General features: G+C 45.2%; 1 protein-coding gene across 1 annotated transcript; it reads left to right on the top strand.

Moving 5' to 3' along the window:
- Window positions 1–257: 257 nt before the first annotated feature.
- On the top strand, window positions 258–11,694 carry LOC137342525 (gap junction beta-4 protein-like). The gene is made up of 2 exons (XM_068006457.1): window positions 258–446; window positions 9,033–11,694. The coding sequence occupies exon 2, from the start codon at window positions 9,043–9,045 to the stop codon at window positions 9,805–9,807; it is 765 nt and encodes a 254-aa protein (XP_067862558.1). The 5' UTR covers window positions 258–446; window positions 9,033–9,042; the 3' UTR covers window positions 9,808–11,694.
- Window positions 11,695–25,707: the final 14,013 nt, after the last annotated feature.

Consider the following 25,707-nt stretch of genomic DNA (forward strand, 5'->3'; position numbering starts at 1 on the left):
TAATATAATTAAAACATAACACCAGCAAATCAGCAGTTTTGAGCCTTTCCATTTTGTACTTCTGTAAACCGTAGCAAAATAGGAACTAAACTTGAACAGTAAAATGCCACTGGCATATGGCTGCTTTCCAAATAAAACACACAAGCCAATCAAAGTGGTATAGATTTCAAACCCGAGGGAGGCCTTTAATGCTAATGACACCTTGCTTTACAAATATGCATGCGTTACGGAAAACATCCCTCATTCTCTGTCCCAACACATACAGAAACGACTACCTCCTGACACACCCCATAATAGTACGGAGTAGTAACAGGAATAAAGTGAAACCCAGCCAGTAGATTCTCGAGGTGCGGAGATTATCGGAACCAGTTCAGTTTTCAACTAATTTCATTTCACGTTTCAGCGAGGTTGTGGGTCTGAGAAGCTGTAGCTGCTGAATTTCTCTGGTAAGTTTTTCTGAACACACTTTCTGCCTTGTACTTCAGGGTTTCCACCTTTTGCCAGTCCAGAATCAGACATGGAACAAGATAGAAGGGATGAACCTGCCTTTTGTGTCCTGTTGTTTGTTTTAGCTGATGTTGTAAATTAATTTACACTCCTAAGCAGCTAACCCCTCCTCATGGCGAGATACAGAAGTAAGTGGGGAATGGAAGATTTTACTGAACTGTTTGATTTAAATGTTAGAAATTTCAAGACAGTCTTCTCAAAAAGCAGACTGTTCAGTGAAACACGGGTGAACCAGTACAGCTGGAAGTCTACTTACAATTAATCAACCGCAATCACAAAGTAAGGGCAATCATGTGAAAGCTTTTGCCTTCTTTTAACTTCGTATCTTTTATAACTGTATCCGTCGCAGTGTGTCGGAACACTAATTAAAGAAAGGGGCAGTCAGAGAAGCTAAACTGCAATTGAACAGATTCCAAAAGAATACGTCAACTAAATTTAAGCAGTTTCGCTCCATAAATATTCGCACTGGCTGGCTGGCTTGATCCCCTCACATCTGTACCCCATGGGAATCGCCTCCTCTCTATGCTGGGATCAGGAGTTGACTATGTGATAGATAAGGGGCATGAAACTCACACTGTGCAATACTGGGCTTGCTATATTAAGCCACGGCGATAAGCCACTCAAATTTATATATTTGTAATGGTTTCCCCTAACAGGAAGCCCCCCAGTTTTAATTAGTTTTGTTTTAATATGTTTGAAGGGGTAATGACATGATAGACTGCTGCATCATTTATTGTTTAATTGTATTTTACTTTTTTAAAAAAAACAAAATGACACTTTAAGAAAAAGTACCCTGGCAGTCTGCTACAAAATAAAGTCATCCTGATCGCTGACAAGATACCACAATTTTCCAAGCAGATTTTGAACCGACTGAAATACACCCTAATATTTGGCATTGTCCTTTTAATTGATGGAGGGAGCTGAAATGACCTTTTCTGAATATATTTTCTCTCTGTCTCTTTTGGCGATTCCAGATCTCACACCATCAAGACAGAAAAACAGCCTGTTAAGAGGCCTCTGCAAATGCTTTAAAGCTGGCTGATAGACAGTAGGGGTTAAATTACATAGCCCCTGAAAACAGACGTGGGGAGTGGGGTCCGTGATTAACCCGCTCATTGTGATGCAGGCAGCAGGTCACATTTGTGTTGCCTGCTGTTTTAAATGGTTACGCCATGTAGCCAACATTATCTGCGCTGTTGACTGGCTGCACGTATCAGCAGGGAGCCCGATATCGTAAGTGGCTTGGGCTTCTTAAAGGCAGCCTGCACCTCTTAAAGGGGAGGTGCATGGTGGCTGCACGGAGTGGTGGGTGTTGTTTGTGAAGTGATTCGGTGCTGTAATACTTTGAAGAATGACTGCGCCTGGGAGAGAGCTTGCATCAACGTTCTCTGATGATGCACTGGTGACTTTGGTACAAGTGGTAGAAAGAAGGAGGGGCATCCTCTATCCGCAGAGGGGAAGGAGGCCCATCAGACATATACTCAGGAGGCAGTGGAAGGAAGTAGCTCAGGAGGTAATTGCCAGGAGCATAGCTCCAAGAACATGAATGCAGTGCAGGAAGAAGTTCAGTGATTAGCACGAGTTGTCAAGGTGAGTAAGTTCAAGTGGCATATCGTACCACCTGCACCACTACCCTCATCCACTGCTCAATTCACTACACCGCCATCACCCACCCACCAACAATCTCAGTACTCAACCGTACACATCATATGCTTTATCTCCCCATCACACAATCAGCACTGTTGCAAGCCTCACACTCACAACTCACAGGTCACATACACTGGCAGCTATTCAACTATGACAGCCATATCACCTAAACATTTTGCAGGACACTCACTGACACACTTCCCTCCTTCTTGCAGGAGAAGTTGGCCCATAACTGGAGGCAGCAAGAGGCAGAGGCTCCATGGAACATGAACCTGCTGTCCTCTCTCAGGATGACAGCATTCCTGCTCCCACCCTGGCCACACCATCAGTGCCCTTGCTGTTGCCTGTCTGCTAGCCATCCCACTCCCTGTAGAGTATTAAAACTTTATCCAAGTATAGGAAACCTCCAAAAACAGGTACAAATGCAGCAGAAGCCAGAAGATATAATCCAGCAACTAACCTGTAACTTCTGCATGATCCCTTTAAACAGCGCTGATGGGGAGGGGGAGGGGGTCCTTCAGACCCTTTAGGTCATGTTCAGCTGTGCGAGGTTAAGACAGTGCGTTGGATGGAAAGTGGAGTTCCAAAATAGCAGCAGTCCCTTTAAATCAGCACATTGATTCGCGCCATAACCTCCGCACTCTACATTCTGCCGGCGGACGTTAGGCGCGCGCGCACAAACCCCTTTACCAAGATGGCGTGCTGCACACTTCCTGTCAGAAGTGTGTGCGCACAACTCTGACCTCCTTTTCAATGCTTAGTTGGCAGCCTAGCGCCTGAAAAATGGGCAGTAAATGGCCCAATTTCATCCCCATCGTACTCATTCATCTGAGCCAGCAATGAACTGAAAGGCTGTAATTAAGCTCAGTGCTTTGAGCCAGGAGTGCAGTTTTTTTTGCAGAACCAGAATATCGGGTGGGTTGGGAGAATTACATGCAGCTGATGATTTTTTTCTCAGTAACACAGTTTAATATTGAGAGTTCCTGATTAAAACTCCTTCGTTGAGAGGTATAGATGGTGTGTGAATGAATCTCCCTCTGAGTGTTTTTTCTCTCTGTGAATGGGGCTTATTTTAATATTAGTTTTGTCACTGCCAAAGAGCCCACCACTTACACCGTCCCTGCTTATCCCGAACAACCACCAATATTGGGCAAATGGCGCTGACCCTTTGCCGTCATCGTCGGCGTCATTTCCAAAGGCACCGCCTAAACCATATTAAGCATGCCGACTATTTCAGTCAGTTCAAGCAGCTGCTTGCTCCTTGTTGAAGTGCAATTACTTGTCATTAAATCATTTCAGGCAGCCCTACAGCCTTTAGTTACAACACCCCAGCCTCCCCCCTCCGACTCCGCCCGCCCCCCCACCCAGCCACCCACACCCCATGGCCTCTAGAACTCCTGCGATTGGTGCTAACAAACATTTACCTGCTGCAGTGGTGATTCTGACTGGACCCTGCGTAGTCCAGCTGAGTCAGAAGGTTGACACTTGAGCACGTAATGTGGACTGACACGTCAGTGCAGTGCTGAGGGAGTGCTGTAGTGCCGGAGGTGCGGTCTTTCAGATGAGATGTTAAAAACTGAGGTCCCGTCCTTTCAGGTGGACGTAAAAGACCCCATGGCACTATTTCAAAGAAGAGCAGGGGAGTTCTTCCCGGTGTTCTGGCCAATATTTATCCCTCAACCAACATCACTAAAACAGATTATCTGGCCATTACCACATTGCTGTTTGTGGGACCTTGCTGCGTACAAAATGGCTGTCACGTTTCCTACATTACGACAGTGACTACAATTCAAAAGTACTTCATTGGCTGTAAAGTGCTTTGGGACGTCCTGAGCGCTGTATAAATGCAAGTACTTTCTTTTCTTTGGCCCCGTTCAGCTCAGTGACTGATTCCAGTACAAGCAACAGTAATATTAAGTTACACATGCAAGGAAGAATTGGATTTCTTTCCAAAGCATACTGTCTGCACTCTTCACTTGTGACACACTGTCCTGTAATCATATTGAATTATTTTACAGTAGCTGGCAGCGGGAGAGAAGTGGATAGATGGTAAATTATTTGAGGTCAATGGGGACTGTAGTGCACAATTAGAACAGTTTATACCCGGAATCTTTTCAATGAATCTGCATTCACCAGAAAACACACCCATGCTGCAACGGCATGTGTCATTAGTTAGCACGGTCCCACCCCGCGTTACCTGGCCGTCGGGTTAAACCTGCCGATGCATTTCGCCGGCAAATCGCGTTGGTACCAACACAGCTGCTGTAAGCGGAGGAGTTCTGTACTAGAATTTGAACCAGAGCAAATTAAACCTAAAAAGGAACGTAATATAAATGAGGAAGCTGGTCAGTGAGGGCACGGCCCGAGTCCTTTCACTTCACAGTGCTGAGCCTCAGTGCTCCACTGTACTGCAGCATCTCCTCAACACTGATCCTTCAGTATGTTGGGGGAGAAATTGGATAAGGGTCCATTTTGGGCGGGGGTAGTGTGATGCGCTAGTACCCCGCACCTGATGGACCCTACGCAGGCAGGACGCAAGTTTGGACCCACCCAAGGACTTGCCTGCAATCAGCCTTTCTTTCCAGGCCTTGCACGTGGAATCAATGCAATTTGCATTTTCCACCACCAGAGAGAGCTCAATCTCTTAAAGGGAGGATGTTTCTTTGAAATCCCTTAAATATAGCTGGTATCTGTTATTTGCTGAAAATAACAGCCTACTGTCTGCATGGACTCTGAATGGAGATCAGACATCGCACACGTAAAACACAGATACAGGTCCCATCCCAATGTCTAAATACTGATGAGTTATGTTAAAACATTGAATAAAGGTTGCACACAACTAAATCCCACATCCTCCAATCTGCACCAATCTGCCGATCTGAGTTGGTACCAGGCCTGCAAGAGTGCATGCACCAAGGTTCTCTGATGATGCACTAGAGACCTTAGGTGCAAGAGGTGGACAGAAGGAGGGACATCCTATATCCGCAGGGAGGGGGTGGGGGCTGAGGCAAGAGGCCCTCCAGACATATACTCAAAAGGCAGTGGGAGGCAACGGGGGACAAAGTCAATGCCAGGTGCACAGCATCATGAACATGGATGCAGTGCTTGAAGAAGTTCAGTGCATTGACATGAATGGTCAAGGTGAATGAGGTCAACTGTCAAGTGGCGTCTCCTACCAACTGCACTACGCACTATACCCCCCCATACCAATAAACTCTTTCCATCAGTACTCAACTCTTCCAATCAGATGCTTCCTCTCACCCTTGCACATTACCACTGTTTCAAGCCACCCACCCACAACTCACAGGCCACACACACTAGCTATTCAACCATTACAGGCACGTCACCCAGACACACGTCTCGCTTTCTTGCAGGAGAAGGTGGGGCATATCAGGAGGCAGCAAGTGGCAGTGGTATTTAGCCCCTCGAGCCTGTTTCACTGTTCAATGAGATCATGGTGGACCTGTGACCTAACTCCATCTACCTGTCTTAGCCCCATATCCCTTAATACCCTTGGTTCACAGAAATCTATCATTCTCAGATTTAACATTCACAAGTGAGTTAGCATCAACTGCCATCTGCAAAAAAGTGTTCCAAACGTCTCCCACCCTTTGCGTGTAGAAGCATTTCCTAACTTCACTCCTGCATGTCCTGGCTCTAAATGTTAGGCTTTGTCCCCTAGTCCTGGTATTCAAGTATAGGAGACCTCCAAAAACAGTTACAAATGTCTCGGCAGCCAGAAGCAAAAATCCAGCCACTAACCTGTAAATCCTGCATGGTCCCTTTAAATAGCGCTGGCGGGGGGTCCTTCAGGCACTCTAAGACACGTTCAGAAGGTCGGGGTTAAGACTGTGCATTGAGTTGAGCGTGAAGTCCCAAAATGGTGTATATTGTTTTAAATCAGCGTTGTGCACTGATTGAAGCCATTTTCTCCCAACTTTACATGATTCCAGTGTTCGTTATCTGCGCCTGCGCTAACTCCTATACCAAGATGGCGTCTGGCGCACGTCATGCAGGAAACGTTCGTGCGTGCGCATCCAAGATGCCATCTTGGATGTCGGAGAGACCGTGTAGTGCCGAAACAATGGGCGCTACACAGCCCAATTTAGCGCCCAACGGTTGTTGGGCAGGAGTATGCTCGAAGGCACTCTGCAAACAGCTTTGAAAATAGGTGCGTACATATTTCATTCCAGTCACCCAACTGGTTTATTGACCTTTAAAAGACCTGGCCAGCCCTGTTTACATATATCGCCAAAACATTAGCAGTTTCTCTCTTTGTTTATTATCCTCTTTCCATTTAGGAACACAGGAACAGGAGTAGGCCATTCAGCCCCTCGAGCCTGTTCCACCATTCAATTGGATCATGGCTGATCTGTATCTTAACTCCATCTACCCGCCTTGGTTCGGTAACCCTTAATACCCTTACCTAAGAAAAATCTATAAATCTCAGTTTTGAAATTTTCAATTGATCTAGCCTCAACAGCTTTTTGGGGGGAGAAAGCAAGTTCCAGATTTCCACTACCCTTTGTGTGAAGACGTGCTTTCTGACATCACCCCTGAATGGCCTAGCTGTAATCTTAAGATGATGCCACCTTGTTCTGGCCTCCCCCACCAGAGGAAATAGTTTCTCTCTATCTACCCCATCAAATCCTTCAATCATCTTAAACACCTCAATTAGTTCAACACATAATCTTCTATACTCCAGGGAATACACACCTAGTATATGCAAGCTTTCCTCATAATTTAACCCATTTAGCCCTGGTATCATTCTGGTGGAACTGTGCTGCACCCCTTCCAAGGCCAGTATATCCTTCCTGAGGTGTAGTGCCCAGAACTGAACACAGTACTCCAAATGGGGTCTAACCAGAGCTTTATATAACTGCAACATAACTGTCACACCTTTGTATTCCTTGAGATAAAGGCCAACATTCCATTGGCCTTTTAAATTATTTTTTGTATCTGCCCACTAGCTTTTAGTGATTTCTATACTTGGACCCCTAAATCTCTCTGTTCATCCACAGTTCCTGGCTTCTCATCATTTAGAAAATACTCTGATCTTTCTTTCTTAGGTCCAAAGTGGATGACCTCATTCTTCCCCACATTGAGCTCCCTCAGCCACAGTTTTGCCCACTCACTTAATCTATCAATGTCCCTTTGCAACTTCAAAAGCAAAATACTGCGGATGCTAGAAATCTGAAATAAAAGCAGAAAGTGCTGGAAACACTTAGCAAGTCAGGCAGCATCTGTGCAGAAAGAAACAGAGTTAACGTCTCAGGTCGATGACCTTTGGTCAGAACTTCCTGAGTTCTGATGAAGGATCATTGATCTGAAATGTTAACTCTGTTTGTTTCTGCACAGATGCTGCCTGACTTGCTGAGTATTTCTAGCATTTTCTGTTGTTATCCCTTTGCAACTTTCTGCTCCCATCCACGCTATTTATTGAGCCACATAACTTGGTGTCGTCAGCAAACTTGTTCTGTCCTTTGTGCTTTGAAACACATTTTTTTCTTTTGAACATAATTTTAGAACAGAGAAGGAACTTCCGCATCTCCTAACAGGGTAAGCATAAAGTTGGCACAAAATGGCTTGGGGCTTTGATGGTATCATTCGAAAACAAAGCAGTTGACAAGCTTGCTACTGGCACTTTGCATTTCTCTCTTCGCCGACACTCCTCTTTTCCTGGCTCCTCCGATTATTTGTGACCTTCTCTTTACCTCACCGACCAGCTCCTCATCCATGTAAAAGGTGCTGGTTCTTTTTCAGACTCGTTCCCACTGATTAAAGTTCAAGTAACAGCTCTCTTTAACAGACAAAATGTCATTTCAAAGTCAGCTCCACACCCTAAACCCCAAATACTTAAAGAATGCTTTACCAACTGTGACTGGTTATCTGGGAGTGACTAACAAGCTTGTAATATAATCGAGGATAGTGCAAATTTCTACAATTTTTTTTTGCCTTCCAGTTTAAGACCATAAGACCATAAGAGTTAGGAGCAGGAGCAGGAGCAGGAGTAGGCCATTCGGCCCCTCGAGCCTGCTCCGCCATTTAATGAGATCATGGCTGATCTGATTTTTACCCCAACTCCACTTTCCCGCCCTTTCCCCATATCCTTTGACTCCCTTGCTGATCAAAAATTTGTCTGACTCAGCCTTTAATGTATTCAATGACTCAGCCTCCACAGTTTTCAATTTAGTGATCAGAATTGATGTTAAAAGCTTACTGTCATTCCTATTGTCCATTCCTTTCATTATTGTAAAGACTTGAATCATGTCAGTGCTCAATGTTCTTTTCTCCATTGACAACAAATTCAGCTCCATAAATCTATCTGTAGAATTACGATTTTTAAATCCTTGATCCATCCTTCTTCTCTGTATGCTCCCCAGTACATATTCACCTTTTCGAAGGAAAGGCAACCAAAACTACAGTTTTACAGATCTTGTCACATCTAACGCATGTTCTGTGGATGATGCAGATCTCAATAGTCCCTCAGTAGATGCAGATTGCAAAGTAAAGTTCTCGATGCATTACCTCATTTCCTTGGGACACTGGAGGAGACTTTTATCTCACTGGTTTGGAACTGGACTCAAACCCAAGTCTCAGAGGCGATGGGACTTTCTGGGAGTAATTTTAACAGAGCTTGCTCGGTGAGATACTGACGCAATCAAATCGACCACCCATTCACACGCTGCCCGCTGTTATTTGCCATCAAAGTCAGTGGAAAGTAAAATCGGGCAGGTATAAAATGGACAGCCGATCTGATTGATTCAGTTTCCCGTCGAACGAGTTAGGTTAAAATTGCCCTCTGATCCTGCTTACTGATTAATCAGATGAAGAGATGAAAAGCAGCAATTATATCTTTTTTGGTGTTTCTGTTTCAGATCAAAGATCATGGACTGGGGCACACTTCAAGGTGTGCTCAGCGGCGTCAATAAATATTCGACCGGATTTGGCCGGATCTGGCTCTCCGTAGTCTTCATCTTCAGAGTGTTGGTCTATGTGGTGGCAGCAGAAAGTGTATGGGGCGATGAACAGAGTGACTTTGTCTGCAATACCATGCAGCCTGGCTGTCCAAACACTTGCTACGATCAGTATTTCCCCATCTCCCACATTAGGCTATGGGCTTTGCAGCTAATCTGTATCACTACGCCATCACTGTTGGTTGTCCTGCATGTGGCCTACCGAGAAGAGAGGGAGAGGAAGCATAGGTTAAAACATGGAGAGAATTGTACCCATCTATACAAAAACACAGGGAAGAAACACGGTGGGCTCTGGTGGACCTATTTGATCAGTCTGCTGTTTAAAACTGGTTTTGAAATCGGTTTCTTATATATACTTCACAGGATTTATGATCGTTTTGATTTGCCTCGTCTTGTCAAGTGTTCCACGTCCCCTTGTCCAAATGTAGTTGATTGCTTCATTGCTAAGCCAACTGAGAAAAAGATCTTCACATACTTCATGGTTGGAGGGTCAGCTCTTTGCATTGTCCTCAATATTTCTGAAATGCTTTACTTAGTTTTCAAACGATGCCTCCAATGCTGCAACAGAAAATATGGGAAGAAAGAGGTGAGCTTGCCAAAGACAAAACCAGAGCTGATTTGTAAACAAGATATTGAGAACTTCCATAGACAGGCAGAAAGTAACCACAAGGTCTAACAGTCAATGTTGTAAATTAACATCAACAGAATAACCTATTATACACATTGGAGAGCATAACATGTAGCTACTCGGTGCTTTTACTAACAAGATACCATACCAGTAAACAAATAGTACAAAGAAGGCAAGTACTGCACATAGCCACCTGAATCAGACTGGCCAAGAATGAACAATATTCACACCAAACTGAGTACTGCTGTTATCTTTCCATGTCTGTCGAAATGCTTCTCACTGTATCCTGGCATAGTGACCAGGTACAACCTGCAGCTTCAACACCGTACTTGGGACAAGCGTTTGACTTATCACCAAGGATTGTAAGGTTTTCATATCCATGTCTTTATGAAGCTGTACCAAAGACATGGCACCAATGAAGCAGCAGGAACATTGTTGGAGTTTGCATTACCATTGGACCAGCATGGAGATCAGCAAATTATACCACCACTGGACCTGCAGGGACATGGACAGAGCTTATTCACCATTAGACAGACGATCGAGGGTATTGTGATAGTATATTCACCAATAGACTAACAAGGACATGGGCAGAGTGTGTATCACTACTAGGCAAGCAAAGTGATGGATAGAGCACATATCACCACTGCAGGTGTTTGAGTAATGGTGCTACAGCCATGAGCTGAAATTTATTCAGACAAGAAGAATAACTGATGTAAAGGTCCTTGAACTGTCACAAAAAATTGAATTGAATTGAATTTTAAAATCACAGAACTTGAGTTTCCACTTTGGGTGCAATCAGCATTTGGACGCAAATTGCTCCCGAAAATTGCACTGCCGCATTTCACGCCGAGTTTCCACTAAAATGCATTAGCATAATCGCAAACATAAAATCTGCCATGAATCAGCGCAATTTGGCAGCTTAACATGGCGTAATTGTTTCTTTATTTTGCAATCAAGAATATTCGTTGATGTATTTAAGAGATGTATTTAGGAGTGGTAACCTGGTGCAGTTTCATTCATACAGCTGAGAATGGGTTCATCACTAAAAATGTTTTAATAAAGACGTCCAGTCCTCTGCCTGTGAGTAACCTGATTTAAACTCACTGAAAATAACTGATAAAAACTATCCTGAACCATTTCCTACTTTCATTGGTGTACATTAGTCAGTTTCTTAGTAAATTTATATTTTTTACTATTTAAAAATATTTAAACCATGCCTGCTAGTGCCTTTATGCCTAAGAGAATGAGCTTAATTTTAAAACCCTCCTTGAACGTCTACTGGCTGGTGCAATCGGTGGAAACTCACTATTCTCGTTGTTTCGAGCGGGGGGGGGGGGTGTGGGCAGTTTTGTGGGCGGAGCTAATTTCAGCTTTTTTTTATAGCCACGCAAAAGATCGCGGAAACTCGAATTATGCTGTGCGCAAATTACACCCGCGTAATTCGAAATTCCGCTATGTTTTGTGCTGATTCGGCCGGATCACGCTGAAAAAGCCAGCGCAATCTAGCGGAAACTCTGAGCTCGGTGTTTCTCTCTCTGGACAATCCGCTCTCCCCGATTCTATAATTATTAATATTTCATGAAAAAAAAATTGCCATGCTTTGCAACATGGGCGGTAGAGAATCATAAGGAAAAGTATGAATGCTGAGATCTGAAAGAGAAAGGTATGACTGTCCACCAGCAGACCTTGTCTCCCAATGAAGAACTAATGTCTGTATCCAACAGTGCCCATTTAAAATTAATATCAAAAGGATTCAAAGATTGTTCAAGAGTCGGAACCTTGAGTCAACCTTGTGAAGGCTAAGACTCCCAAAACATATATATGAAGCTGCTTTTTCTTTGTCTTATTATTATGTTATATTTTATATGTTATATATTGTTACCTTTGCTTGCACGTTATGAAAAAAACTAAATAAACATACAATTTTTAAATATATGAACACGAGGCATCAATAGAAATTGTTCTTGATCAACCAGAATTCTAAAGCTTGCAGAAACATATCACCATGTTTCAGCTACTGAGAATTCTACACAGGTAGAATTGTTTGCTCAATTTCTGTTTGCTCATACTCTTCATAGAGGGACATACTTATCTAAATCCAGAGAGCTTAGGCACAGGTTGGCAACAGCCAAGGCTTAGGAACCCACAGGTGTAAGAAGGGATACTGCTGGAATTTAACCAACAAAATCCTTGCAGTTTAACAGGGCAGAGCACCAGAAAGCTTTTTACTGCTTGTCCCTACCCATTAGGACATTAGCTTGCAGAGTTATCTGGAGTTGAGTAGCTAGAATCCCAACCCTTGTTGATAGGTCCACCACCCCTAGGTCCCATAATGAGCCAGGGTGGCTGGTCAATCATCAGCAGTGCTTTGGAGCAATCTTCCACCATCAGGTGTTATAATGCAACCAACTGAACCCCAAAGAGTTACCTCAAGCAGGGTGGTCACTAGTTGGCCATTAGATAACTGACAAGCATGGGTTTGAGCCCACACCAGATGGACTCCTCATGAGTGGCTTGGTAACTGAAACAACTTAAAATGTGTGAGTTCATTGCTATCATCCTTCTGGCCACAGGATGAACACACTTCCAATTCCCATTGAATTGAGGTTTCACCAGTTGGAGGAGTGAAGTTTCAGCAGCAAACATATCTTAAATGCCACAAGCTTAACCTACTTTGTGACTTTGCTGCCATTAGAGAAAAACAAAAAAGACCAAAGTCTATAAGTAAAACACTGGATGCAAAATGATTAGATTGGAGTCATACCAGACAAGTATGGAGGGTCTGTCACATTTGCCTGTCCTCTGTACTATACATTTAAGGTTTTTATCAATTATATATATCATATCTGATCTCACTTCCTGTTGTGTAAAATTTACTTCTTGCGCTGTCATTATTTATCTGCCACTTTTTTTCTGTCAGTCACATCCACATCATGCTATTTGCATCACACTTTTCTGTTGTGTTTTTCTGTTGTCTTTCTATTGATTTTTACTTAACTCTGTTTCAGACCTGCATACTTGGGGGTTAGATTTACATCTTTATCTCCTGGGTATAACACAGAGGAAAATTAAGTGAGATGGAATACAAGGATGTTACGGAGCCTGCCCAATTTTCCGTACACATCCATCTCCAGTCTAAGTGGTGCTGTGGGCATTACAAGCCTTTCAGGTAATTTTTTTTTTTAAAGTCCTCCGCTGTTCCAGCTCCCCATGAAGCCCCAAACACTTCCCTCTGTCGCTGCCACCGTGAGCCACTCGTGCTGCCATCCCGTTATTCCGTCCTCTCCACCCCACCATTGGTACCACCTCAAGCCCCAGCCGCCACCCTGCCCTGCTCCCTGCCACTTTGGGGTTTGAAGCTCAGCCCTTGTCTGCTGCACTTCCCACCCTGTGGCTTTTGGTCTTTGGGCCTTGGTTGCGGCCCCCACGTTGTCTGTGGCCCTGTCCTTAATCCCATATCAATGGCAGTAGCCTTCTTTCATGTTGTGTTGCTTCTTCTTCATTGGTTTCCCAACGCTAAGCTGGGAAACTGACAATTTGTTTTCTGAAGTGTTCACTGAGCTTTATAAACACTTTAGCAACACTCGTTGTCATTTAAAGAAACAAATTGCTGGTTTCCCAGTTTAGTCCTTTCAGGTCAGGCTGGTGGGGGTTGCAGGTTATTAGGATAAGGGGTGGGGAAAAGGAATAAGGAATGAGGAAGACAATTGGATTGGAAGCAGATTGGGCATGACTGAAATAGAGATGAGGGTTGGGGTGAGGGAAAGGGGAGGCGATAGGTAAACAATGGGGAGGGAGAAAGGGTGGTGAGAAAGGGGAGGAGGATTCAGATTGAGCAAAGGGGCAGCAAATGGGACAGGAAGAAGATAGGGAGGGAATAGGAGCAAGGGTGAGGGTTGGGTGTGAGGAAATGGGGTGAGGGGTTGCTCTTTTACACCACTCTCTTGTGGCTTTATAACCCACCACCCATCATTAATCATTCCCTTCATCCATGACCTGAAGCCTGCCTACATCCCTGGCTAGACTATCCCCCCCCACTCCCCGACAACTGCCACTCCTTCCATCAACTGGCACCTGCACCTCCCATTGACTAGAAGAGTGAGAGAGAAAGCAAAAGAAGCAAAGAGTGAGAGAAGAACAGGTTCAGAGAGAAAATCCAGAAAAGAAGACAAAGAAAGAGAAACAAAAAAAGGACACCGAGACAAACAGAAAAGAATAGAAAAATACAGAGAGAACTAGATGAAAGAGGAAGAGAAAACCAGCAACATAAGGATGATAGAGATACAGAGCGTATCTCGCAACTTACCTTGAACTGTGCCACAACAGACCCACTTAAGAAAAATGTTGATCTATCGTATCTATATTCTAAAAACGGTCATCCTCACCTCAAATCATTTTCTTCACTCCAACATCGTGACTCCTTCCCTGACCAACCCACCTGCCTCACCCTGCCCGCTGACTTCATGTGAGCACTGCTACAAATTGAGTCTAATGTGTCTGTCGCATTGAAAGTGTCAAGTGTTATGGACACATCAGACATTAGAAATTTGAGGCAATCAGGTACAAAATATGTGTAACACTTTACATAGAGGGTAGTGAGAATGTGGAACTCGCTGCCACATGGAGTGGTTGAAGCAGATAGCATTGGTACATTTAAGGGGTAGCTGGTGCATACACGAGGGAGAAGGCAATAGAAGGACATGGGGCAGGGTGGGAGGAGGTAATTATAATGGGGGGAGGCTCTTGTGCAGTATAAACACCAGCACAGACCAGTTGGGCTGAATAGCCTGTTTCTGTGCTGTAGATTTTAAGTAATTCTATGCAACTTGCACCTGATTAGCTCAAATATGATATTCATAATACAGCAACAATTTTTTATTGCCCATCCCTAATTGCCCTTGAGAAGGTGGTGGTGAGCCGCCTTCTTGAACCGCTGCAGTCCGTGTGGTGACGGTTCTCCCACAGTGCTGTTAGGAAGGGAGTTCCAGGATTTTGACCCAGCGACGATGAAGGAACGGCGATATGTTTCCAAGTCGGGATGGTGTGTGACTTGGAGGGGCACGTGCAGGTGGTGTTGTTCCCATGTGCCTGCTGCTCTTGTCCTTCTAGATGGTAGAGGTCGCGGGTTTGGGAGGTGCTGTCGAAGAAGCCTTGGCGAGTTGCTGCAGTGCATCCTGTGGATGGTACACACTGCAGCCACAGTGCGCCGGTGGTGAAGGGAGTGAATGTTTAGGGTGGTGGATGGGGTGCCAATCAAGCGGGCTGCTTTATCTTGGATGGTGTCGAGCTTCTTGAGTGTTGTTGGAGCTGCACTCATCCAAATTGCAAATAAACAAAAGAAAATAATGTTCCCTATCCAAGAGGAAGAGCTGAGGATTCATGAGGAGCTGCCAATCTACAAATTTCCCTCAGTAACTGCAATCCATCTCTAATTGACCAGCAATTGGACTTTATGGCCTTGAAGGGATAGTGCAAGTTAAGCACAACTCTACCTTAGCAGCAGAATAATAAAATATGGTTGAATATTTCTGTCATTATAAAATATCATATCTTCCAATATACTAAGAGCAATGTCACAGAAGAACAGTAGTTATTGATAAAACTGAATTTCTAAAATAGATTTGCAGAGAGAGCGTCACCATCAATGATCCTTATCAAAATCAAACACTCACCAAATAATTATCATCCATTTGTCTCTTCCACCCTTTCCTGGAATTTTTTTTGAAAATTTTAATCAAAAAGTGAGTCTGATGACAACACAAGAGAAATGGGGTTTTAGGACTGATTGAGCCGAACTGTTCGAGTGAGCTGAGCTAATTTTGCACAAGTGACATGGTCCAATTGCTGAAATGCTCTCAATGCATCTACACAAGTTAAATCAACTCTTACAAGCTAACACTGCCCAATTGTATCATCAACATCTGTTTCAAATGGAAAGAATACATTTGGAGGCATTTCTGAGCACAATGCTGCAGTGCAGATTAAATAATAACAGTGGAGGTGTTTCAGTGACTATGGAAGTTATTTTAGCTTCTTCACACTGACTCAATCATTCCTTCAGGCCAATACTCCTGATGATGTTATTAACACTCGTTGTTTAAACAAAAATATTTCTAAAAGTACAAATATGTCTGGAATGCTAGTGAGATGAATGTGTAAGTTAAAGCAAGTCTCAAAAAATATACAGCCAGGTTGGGAAGGGGAGATAGGAAAGAAATACAGTACAAATCACAGGCAGGAATGGATAAATGGAATGCCTGCTTTACAGGAATGACCTCAATGAATTCCTAAGGACCAACCTGGTTTGAATGAAAACATTTGTTCGGGAGAGGGGAACCAAACTATTCAATTCAACTACAAACAATCGGTATAATTTGTTCAAATAGATTTTTTCATTGGCAGCATTTTTTGAATTGAACAGACAGTTATTTAAATTTTGTTCAATCCCAATCTGAATGTATTTATCAAACTATCTTTTTCAAATTGGCGAGTCTGTCTGGATCTTTCAATTCGTTATGTCTGAAGCCATCAAAGAGAATTAATGAGACCAGTTAGCTTCTGCATTTGATGACAAAAAGAATCACCATGTAAGAAAAATGATTTAGATGTTAACAAAGCAGTTGTGAACTATTTATCATTTATCCTATTCAGAGACGCTATCTAAATATGTTTCCGCTACTATTCCCTTGTTCCATCACTGCTTAATAAATGTATCTGTCAATTAGAGCCTCAATCAGGTCCTGGTGTAGTGATATTCTGTGATCTATGAAGTCAAGGAGGATCCCACGGAGGCATGGGATAGAATCGCTGATAGAAATAATCTACAAAACAGTTCTGTGTTCATTACCTGGGAACACTCTGAATTTTACCCAGATATCAGGGCATCTGAAACACTCGTGAAGATGTAGGAAGCCAGGACCCACCTCTAATAGTAGTCTGAAATGGAGAAGCTAAAAATATCTAAAGTAAAATACGTTATCAAAAAGACTAAAAGTAACACCCGCATACACACAAAATACAAGATTCCTGTATACAGAAAAAACAGGGCCCCTCTTCACAAAAAAAAATTCAGCCCTCCCTCTCTTTCTACCATCCTCCCCTTCATTTCCTCCCATTCATCTCTTCCCTCTCCCTGTCCTCTCTCGCCGTTCCCCCTTCCTTACTCCCTCTCTATCCACCCTGTCCCCTCCGCATCCTTCCCCCCCCCTCATTCTCCCCTTCTATTCCTTCCCTTTCCCAAAGCTTTTTAAAATTATCACCCCCAGAGTATTGTAAAGGCTGATTCAGATTAATGCAAAAAGACAGCACCTGATTGGTCAAAATCCACCATTCGGTGAGCAGACTTTTCCAGGTCTGGGAAGTTCATGGAACTGAAATCAGTTTGGAGAAAAGGAGATTGACTCATAATTGAGACAGACATCCAACTGGTTTGATGGTAAACAATAGCACAGGCAAAGGCAAAAGCTGAAACTAAGAACCTGTCAAAGGAGATCAAGAAGTCCAAGGTGGCCATCCACAGGTCCAGGTTAGATTTAGCCCATGGGGGTGGTCGCTCTGGCTGTCTGCCTCTCTTCCATGGCTTTCTCTGTGGTCCTGAAGAAAGAGCCAGCGGGGCCTGCTGGTACACTTGAGGCCTTCCGCGACCAGTGGGCGTCACAGGGATTGGAGTGTATAGTAGACACTGAGAATAATATTGAAATTTAATTTGCTTTTGTAATTGGTCTATAAAGATGACGTGGGTTGCCCCAGTGGAACAAATTAATTGCCCCTAGAGGAACAAATTTATACCTGACTCCCCCCCCCCCCCCCACCCACAACTCCCTTTTTGAGGGCCATAACTAAAAATAAATAAAAAGGAGACCAAGAAGGAGAATCTGCTGGGTGCTGAAACAGCTGAAATGGAAATAAGTTTTGGAAACACTGACGCAAGCTGAAGAATAGCCCAGGCACAGCCAGGATGAGAGGAGAGAGACCATGGCAACCATCAGTCACTGTCTCCAGCAGAGACTGTAACCTCTGTCATTACTGAGGGGATTGACTCATTGATTCACACCACTGAGATAGTTATAACCAAGGTGGTCCATTGCAAAGCTGAGCCGCCTACGCCGATGGGGGCATCCTAATACAGTGTACTACCATCAAGGACATGAATATGCTTTTAATACCCTGAACAGAAGATGCGGTGGGCAGCTCCACTATGGCCTGCCAAATGGCAATAGCAGCAGGATAAACAGCCAAAGAATATGTGACAGCTGGTCATTAAGGACATCAGCACCAAAATGCCAGTGGAAGAATTAAAGGTTGCAAAACAAGTACAGTGTTCACTGACTTAACAAAATGGTGAGCTGTAAAACAAGCCTATTCATGAGACTCATCAGAGTGATCCTTGGAAAATCAGAGCAGGCCCAGAAACTGATTGAAAGCAGCTTCAGGTTGTACTTCTTCCAATGCAAAATAAAGGATTCTAGTTGCAGCTAGTTTATATTTCTAGTACCAGAGATTCAGCCAAAGAGCAGCGGGGAACAAGAAACGTGCCTCTGAGTCAGACGGCTGTGGGTTCAAGTCCCATGCCAGAGATTTCACAACAAAATCTAGGCTGATACTTTAGTGCAGTACTTGGGGAATGCTGCACTGTTGGAGGTGCCGTCTTTCGGATGAGATGTTAAACCAAGGCCCCATCTGCCCTCTCAGGTGGATGTAAAAGATCCCATGGCACTATTTCGAAGAAGAGCAGGGGAGTTCTCCCTGGTATCCTGGCCAATATTTATCCCTCAACCAACATCACTAGAACAGATTATCTGATCATTATCACATTGCTATTTGTGGGACCTTGCTGTGCGCACATTGGCTGCTGCTGCATTTCCCTACATTACTTCAAAAGTACTTAATTGGCTGTAAAATATTTTGGGACGTCTTGAAGTCATGAAAGGTGCTTCTTGTTAAAGGCTCAGAGGATGTGCTCTGACAGTCACTGGTGCTTCTTCCTCTCCTTGAACCCTGCTTGGCCAGAGTTGAAGAAGTCAACTGTCTCAAGGTGATGCTGGAGGTGGATTGCGATGACTTTCGCTGGCTGTTGTTTTTAGGCAGCTCAGCTGGCCGATGGGCTGAAATCGGCTGTGGTCAGCAATAGTCCACAAACCAGGCAAGGACTCCAGTGACCACAGCAATTGCCAGCAAATCGGCCTGCTGAGCAGCCTAAAAAAACAGCTAGAGAGAGTCATCACAATCAACCTCCAACATCACCTTGAGACAGTTGACTTCTTCAACTCTGGCCAAGCAGGGTTCAAGGAGAGGAAGAAGCACCAGTGACTGTCAGAGCACATCCTCTGAGCCTTTAACAAGAAGGGGTGCATAATGGTGGTGTTCCTCGACATGGAGAAAGTTTTTGACAAGGTTTGGCACAATGGGCTACAATAGGCCATCTCCCAGCTCGACATCCCAAGGAGCTAGTTCAATGCACATTGAATTTCCTGGCATAGCACACAATTAATAGACACAGCAATATCCACCAGGTTTTGACCAATGGAGGAGTTCCCCTTGGCTCAGTTCAATGACAGTCCAACACCTGAACAAAGGATTGGGCTTTGCTCACATTTTGCTGAGGACATCGCCATTTGGTTAATCTCCAAGAGCTCAGAAATAGCATCAGAAAAGTGATGCCTGAATGATCTAGAAGAATGGGCATGCCAATGGTGAATTCTGCAGAACCCCAGAAAATCATAGTGCCTGCTATTCTCCAAAAGAAGCAAGCACAAGAAATGTGATGTGAGGATTGAGTTCTGGTCAAAATCAGTCAAGTACAGGAGACAGCAGAAGTTCCTGGGCATAACTTTCCAGAGAAATATGGCTTAGACATGACACCTCAATGACACCACTGCCAAGGCATCACCCAGGATGGGCCAATTGCAAGTCCTCCATGGAAAGAAGTAGGATGTCAGCCCAGAACTTTCCTTAGATGCTCAAACCCACATCCATCCAATCCTGGAATGTGGCCATCCAGCTTGGGGTACACCACGAGTTAGTAACAGATTAAGAGGCTACAAAGAATCCAGAACGGAGCAATGGGTGGGGGGGTGCATATCACCTCCATGCTTTATCTGCTCAACCTATCTGCACATCAGTGGACTTCAAACAATGGAAGAAAGATTCTGAGCTTCAGCAGAGGTACCTGCATAAGGCAAAGACTGATCCATCATTGCCACCGCTGACAGAGGAAAGAGACAGAACCTACCCGAGCACACTTACAACGCTGCGCTCTGTGGGCCTGCAACAGGCAGCAAACTTCAGCAACGTTCAATCCCAGGGAGGATTATATCACATGGGAGCCAGGGGCACTAAAGTCCACACCCCCATCAGATTGGATTTATAATGGATTTGAGAGAGTAAACAGTAAAAAATTGTTTCCACTGGTTGGTGATTCAGTAATAAAGCGGGTGTAGACTCAGGATTATCACTGGAAGAACAGAGGAGAAGTTAGAAGCAGCTTTTTCAAACAGAACATGAAATGCTATACTGGTTATTAAGGTACATCAGGGAAAGGGCAGGTAAATGGGATTAGTGTCGTTAACTTCAATTGAAGAGCTAGCACTGGTACAGGCATGATGAGCCATCTTTCCCTGCTGTAAATTCTATGATTAATAAATATGGATAAATTAAAAACCATCACTAGGAGAGGCTATCCAAACCATGGAGCATCTTGTGAACATAAGATCATTCCCGGAATAATAGCTTCTGTTCACTGCATCACCAGAGGCCACAGAGTGGCTGACCAAATTGTACATCGACATGTAAGGTGACCTTTTAAGCTGCCATACGGAAGAAGAATTATAAACCACTTGCCACGGATTTCAGAAACCCTTTAATTAAACCAGCTTTACTCTTGAATCAGAGGCATAGCAATAACTGTAAAGATTTTCCAGAACACACATCATTCGTTGTGTAGGAAGTGCTGTGTGAGGTGAGCCCAACTGTGGTCAGTCAAATTTACTGTAAAAACTTCCACCACGAGATGGTGCTGTGCACAATCTTTTTGCTCAAAAATCATTCTGAATGAAGACATGGTGAGACTCGATACAGTCAGAGCACTCAAAAAGTCAGAGTGTTTAGGATGTCGCAACCCCTGGCAACCAGAGCAGTTCATCCGTAGGCAAGAGAAGCAGCCATGTGCTACTTGCCTACTATTCTTGCAAAATATTCAATTCAAACAGTTTGTACACAGACTAATAATGACATCACATACCTTTTTAATGTCCCTAGAGTTTTCTCCGTGGGCACAACCCGAAAATGCTCCCAATCTGCTTTTCTTGATATATATATATATACCAATGACTTGGACTAGGGCACAATTTCAAAATTTGCAGATGACACAAAACTTGGAAGGATAGTGAAAAGTGAGGAGGATAGTGATAGACTTCAAGAGGATTATAGACAGGTTGGTGGAATGTGCGGACACGTGGCAGATGAAATTTAACACGGAAAAATGCGAGGTGATTTATTTCGGTGGGAAAAATTAGGAGAGTCAACTTAAACTAAAGGATACAATTCTAAAAGGGTTAGAGGAACAGAGAGATCTGGGGGTATATGTGCACAAATCGTTGAAGGTGGCAGGGCAAGTTGAGAAAGCAGTTAAAAATGCATACGGGGTCCTGGGCTTTATAAATAGATGCATAGAGTACAAAAGCAAGGAAGTTATGATGAACCTTTATAAAACATTGGTTCGGCCACCACTGGAGTATTGTGTCCAGTTCTGGACACCGCACTTTAGGAAGGATGTGAAGGCCTTAGAGAGGGTGCAGAGGAGATTTACGAGAATGATTCCAGGAATGAGGGACTTTAGTTACATGGATAGACAGGAGAAGCTGGGGTTGTTCTCCTTGGAACAGAAATGGTTGCGAGGAGATTTGATAGAGGTATTCAAAATCATGAAGGGTCTAGACAGAGTAGATAGAGAGAAGCTGTTCCCATTGGCGGAAGGGTCAAGAATCAGAGGGCATAGATTTAAGGTGATTGGCAAAAAAACCAAAGGCGACATGAGGAAAAACTTTTTACACAGATTAGGATTTGGAATGCACTGCCCGAGGGAGTGGTGGAGGCAGATTCAATCATGGCCTTCAAAAGGAAACTGGATAAGTACTTGAAATGAAAAAGTGTGCAGGGCTATGGAGATAGGACGGAGGAGTAGGACTAGCTGGTTTGCCCGTGCATAGAGCCGGCGTGGACTCGATGGGCCGAATGGCCCCCTTCCGTGCTGTAACCTTTCTATGATTCTATGATTCCATGACCATTCTGCCGATATCAAGTTATGCTCAAATCTCCAGCCAATCTCATTCGACCACGTCTAAACGCAAAATGAGCATAAATCTGCATCATTTTCCAGCGTGGTTCAAACGAAATTGGAACAAACCCAATGGGGCCTCAAGGTGCTAAGGTCAAAATTGGAGAAAAAAAAAATTCTTTCAGAGTGAGGCTGGGGAGTACAAGGTCGGCAGCACACAGCTCTCTACCGTGAAGATTTTAAATTAATTCATTTAAATTGCTCTGCAGAGAGTCTCAATTGTCTCAAACTTTTCCCTTCTCACAGGACTGACTCACAGGAGAAGGCTGCCAGGAAGAGGGCTATTCAACAGTGCTGAAGAGGACCTGCAGGCCCTCATTGGCGAGATTGAGAGACCCTCAGCTCCCCCCCAACCCAGTCCTCACGTGCGGACAGGAGGCAGGCGTGGCCAGAGGTGGCAGTGGCACTGAGTGCCCAGGATGGTGGAGCAGTGCCACAAGAAATTCAATGACCTGACCAAAGCAGGGAAGGTAACACACTCACCCTTGTCTACCTTTCTCCCTCGCCCACTGTGGGCACCACACTCAAGTATCTGAGGAGGAACAAGCTGATCAGTGACCTTTCGGTGGAAAACTCTGGATAAATGCAGACCAGTAGCACCTTCAATTGTTCCACACATTCAAATGACCACTAGTCTAATTTTTCTCTTTTGTCTTTGCAGGACAAGATGGTGCACAATTCCCGGGGGGAGGCAAAGAGTAAGGGGAGGGGCTTTCAAACCTCCGCTCTCTGACCCCCCTCTCCATGAGGAGAAGGCGGTGGAACTCCTGAATTGCCGCACTGCTGTGCCCATGAGGGAAGCCATGGTGGTGGGGAAGCGGGGGTAGAGTCCACAAACACTCGAGCATTTGTCCGCTTGTTATCTCCCAATGCTCCAGGACAGGGGAGGAGTCCACCCCCCCCCCCCCCCCCCCCCGCCCTCATGGGGCATCTCAGCACTGGCAAAGGCAACCTTTCTAATCCGGAACGCAGTGGTTGAGGAGGAGGAGCGGGATAAGGTGGAGGAGGGGGGGGGGGGGGAGAGGGAGGGGGAGCAGCTTCCAGAGGAGTGGGATGGAGCGGACTCTGGTTTTGTAGTGCAGCTTTGTGCCTATTGCCTTCTGCCAGATGTGAGGTCGATGGAAATCCAGACCCAAACACCTCTGCTCTTTCCTGGCAGTGCAGCCTTCCCCGCCAACAACCCCCCCCGCCCGCCCATCTTCAGACCACCCCCAATCAGTGTCAGACTCACCCGGCTCTCCACAACCGGGTACCAGCATGGGCATATTCTACCAGGGCAAATGAGCACTTCAATGCCAGGCGAGCTGTCCAGTGTCAGAAGCCAGTTTCGGGGAATGGGGAGACTCTAAGGAGGTGGAGGACGCACCACCCCTCTGGAGAGATCAGCTAGAAGGTGGCCACGGACAGATGAGTCAGTCTACAAGCCTAAAGAGACGCCTGATGATGGAGCATCAGAGGGGCTTGAGGACTCTGGGATCCATTAGTAGTAACATGGAGCTCCCTGTGGGTTTGGCCTCTGAGTCTGCTGTAATGCTCAGCACCAGCATCGCACAGGTAATGCTACAGCTGCGTGAATCAATGCAGCAGGTGGTGACGGTGAGGGAGCAGTCAGGGCTCCCACATTGATGGAGGCTCAGACTGCAGCTCTTGAGGCTTTGGGTGACAGACTGGAGGGAACGATGAATCGTGGCTTCCAGTCTCTTCCTGAAGCCTTGCCCCAGGCCTGACGGCATCCATCGGTCCATCCACCAGCGTGCTGGCTGGAGCTTCAGCTCAATGACCACAGGAAGGGGTGGCTGGTGCGGTCCAAGTGCCTGCTGCTGCCACCTCTCCGGGCGGCAGCACCAGCATGGGCTCGAGCCTTCCAGCAGCAAGCACAGTGCCACTTGCACAGGGCAGGCTGCACAAGGCAGCTCTGGACCTCCCCCCCACCCAGGATGCAGGCAGCAGCAGCCCTGGTCCTGGAGCACACAGCTATCAGCATGGACCGACCACAGGCCCATGACAAATCAGCCCGGCATCTTTCCACCACCCCCACCTTTCGGTTCCCGAATTCACTGGAACGCAACACAGGGGAGCAACTGGCCAAAAGGGATGGTCTAGGCGCCGGGGCCAAGCGAGTTGCCATGAAGGAGTATGGTGGGAATTTAAATCCTGTCTCTACTCCCTTCTCTTTCTCCTTTTTTGTCGGATTGGGGGAAGCTGCCTGGCTGGAACATTGTGATCGCCACAGTCGTGTCCCACTTGTTATTTTTGATGAGTTATTGCTGCTAATTACAACATTTCTTGTTTCAGAGTTAAATCTTTATTTGAATTTTTCAAGGTTTACAAAAGTTGTACAAAATTTCTAAAGTTTACATTGTTTGAACTCAGGTTTCTGACGGTTCGTGACGTTTATAATTGTTGATTAAAGGTTTATTCGTTTAAATGGTTCTTCACATTTCTAAAGAGAGTTTAACATTTCAATAAAACACTTGTAATTTAAATATGCTTCGCAGGGCCTATTTATGCAAAGTTTCTTTGAAATTTCTAAGTATAGTTTAACTTTTTGAGTCAACATTTGTACTTATCTGTAACAAGTTTCACTTAAATTTATGAAACATCAGTTGAAGTTAAGGAGAGCCGTATCTGAATCCAGGTTACAACCCCTGCAGGGGGCGCTCATTGGGTGAAAGCTTGCACCACAAGCCACCCTCTGACCTCCCTGCCCTCTCGATGCGATGCCTCATGCGGACATGCCACGTCCCTTGGCTCCAGCACCTGCAGCTCAGGGTCTTCTGCTGCTATTGGTTCCTCCCCCAGCAGGTCAAGGTTCAAACCTTGAGTCATGGTGATAGTTGAGCAGGGCACAGCACACTACGACAATCCTCGCTTTCCACTCTGGGGAGTATTGGAGGACACCCCAGTCCTGTCCAAGCACCTGAAACATCCCGATCATCCTCTCGACCATCTGCCCCGTGGACGCATGAAATGATTGTATCCTTCCTTGGTCTCGGTCTGTGGGACTCGAAAAGACCTCATCAGTCATGACAACGGGTAAGCCTTGTCGATTATCCATCCTTCCACCGGGCCTCCATCCCCAAGCACGTGTGCGATGAGTGAGTAGCGCGCAATGAACGCACCATGAAAGGCACCCGGGCGTCACAGAGCACCTGGACGTTGAGGGAGTGGTATCCCTTTCTGTTCATGTAGCTTTGCGGTTTCTGAAGGGGAACCTTCAGTGCCATGCGCGTTCCGTCAATCTCTTCCAGCGCTCTGGGGAAGCCAGCAATCCTGTAGAAGCTCAATGCTCCCTGCCTTTGCTCCACCAATCTGATGAACTGCCCAGCCCTGCGGAACAGGGTGTCAGTCACCTGCCGAATGCAGCCTCTGACTGCCCCTTCACTAATCCAGTACAGGCCCCCCGTGGATGCCTGGAAGAATCCAGACTGTAGAAGTTGAGGATGGTGGTCACCTTCCTTTCCACAGTTAAGGTTCTGCACCATGTGGACCGAGGTTTCGAGTCATCTTGCAGCAAGTCAGCCAATGGCCTCCTTTGTGAAGCACAGTCAGCTTCTCAGACATTTCCTGGAACGTCAATCAAGGCCAGTACACTCACTGCGCCGAGTACCTGC

Source organism: Heptranchias perlo, chromosome 26 (genome assembly GCF_035084215.1).
Source record: "Heptranchias perlo isolate sHepPer1 chromosome 26, sHepPer1.hap1, whole genome shotgun sequence".
NCBI lineage: Eukaryota > Metazoa > Chordata > Chondrichthyes > Hexanchiformes > Hexanchidae > Heptranchias > Heptranchias perlo.

Excerpts from the sequence above, each read along its gene's own strand:
- LOC137342525 (XM_068006457.1), top strand. The coding sequence starts at position 9,043 with ATGGACTGGGGCACACTTCAAGGTGTGCTCAGCGGCGTCAATAAATAT.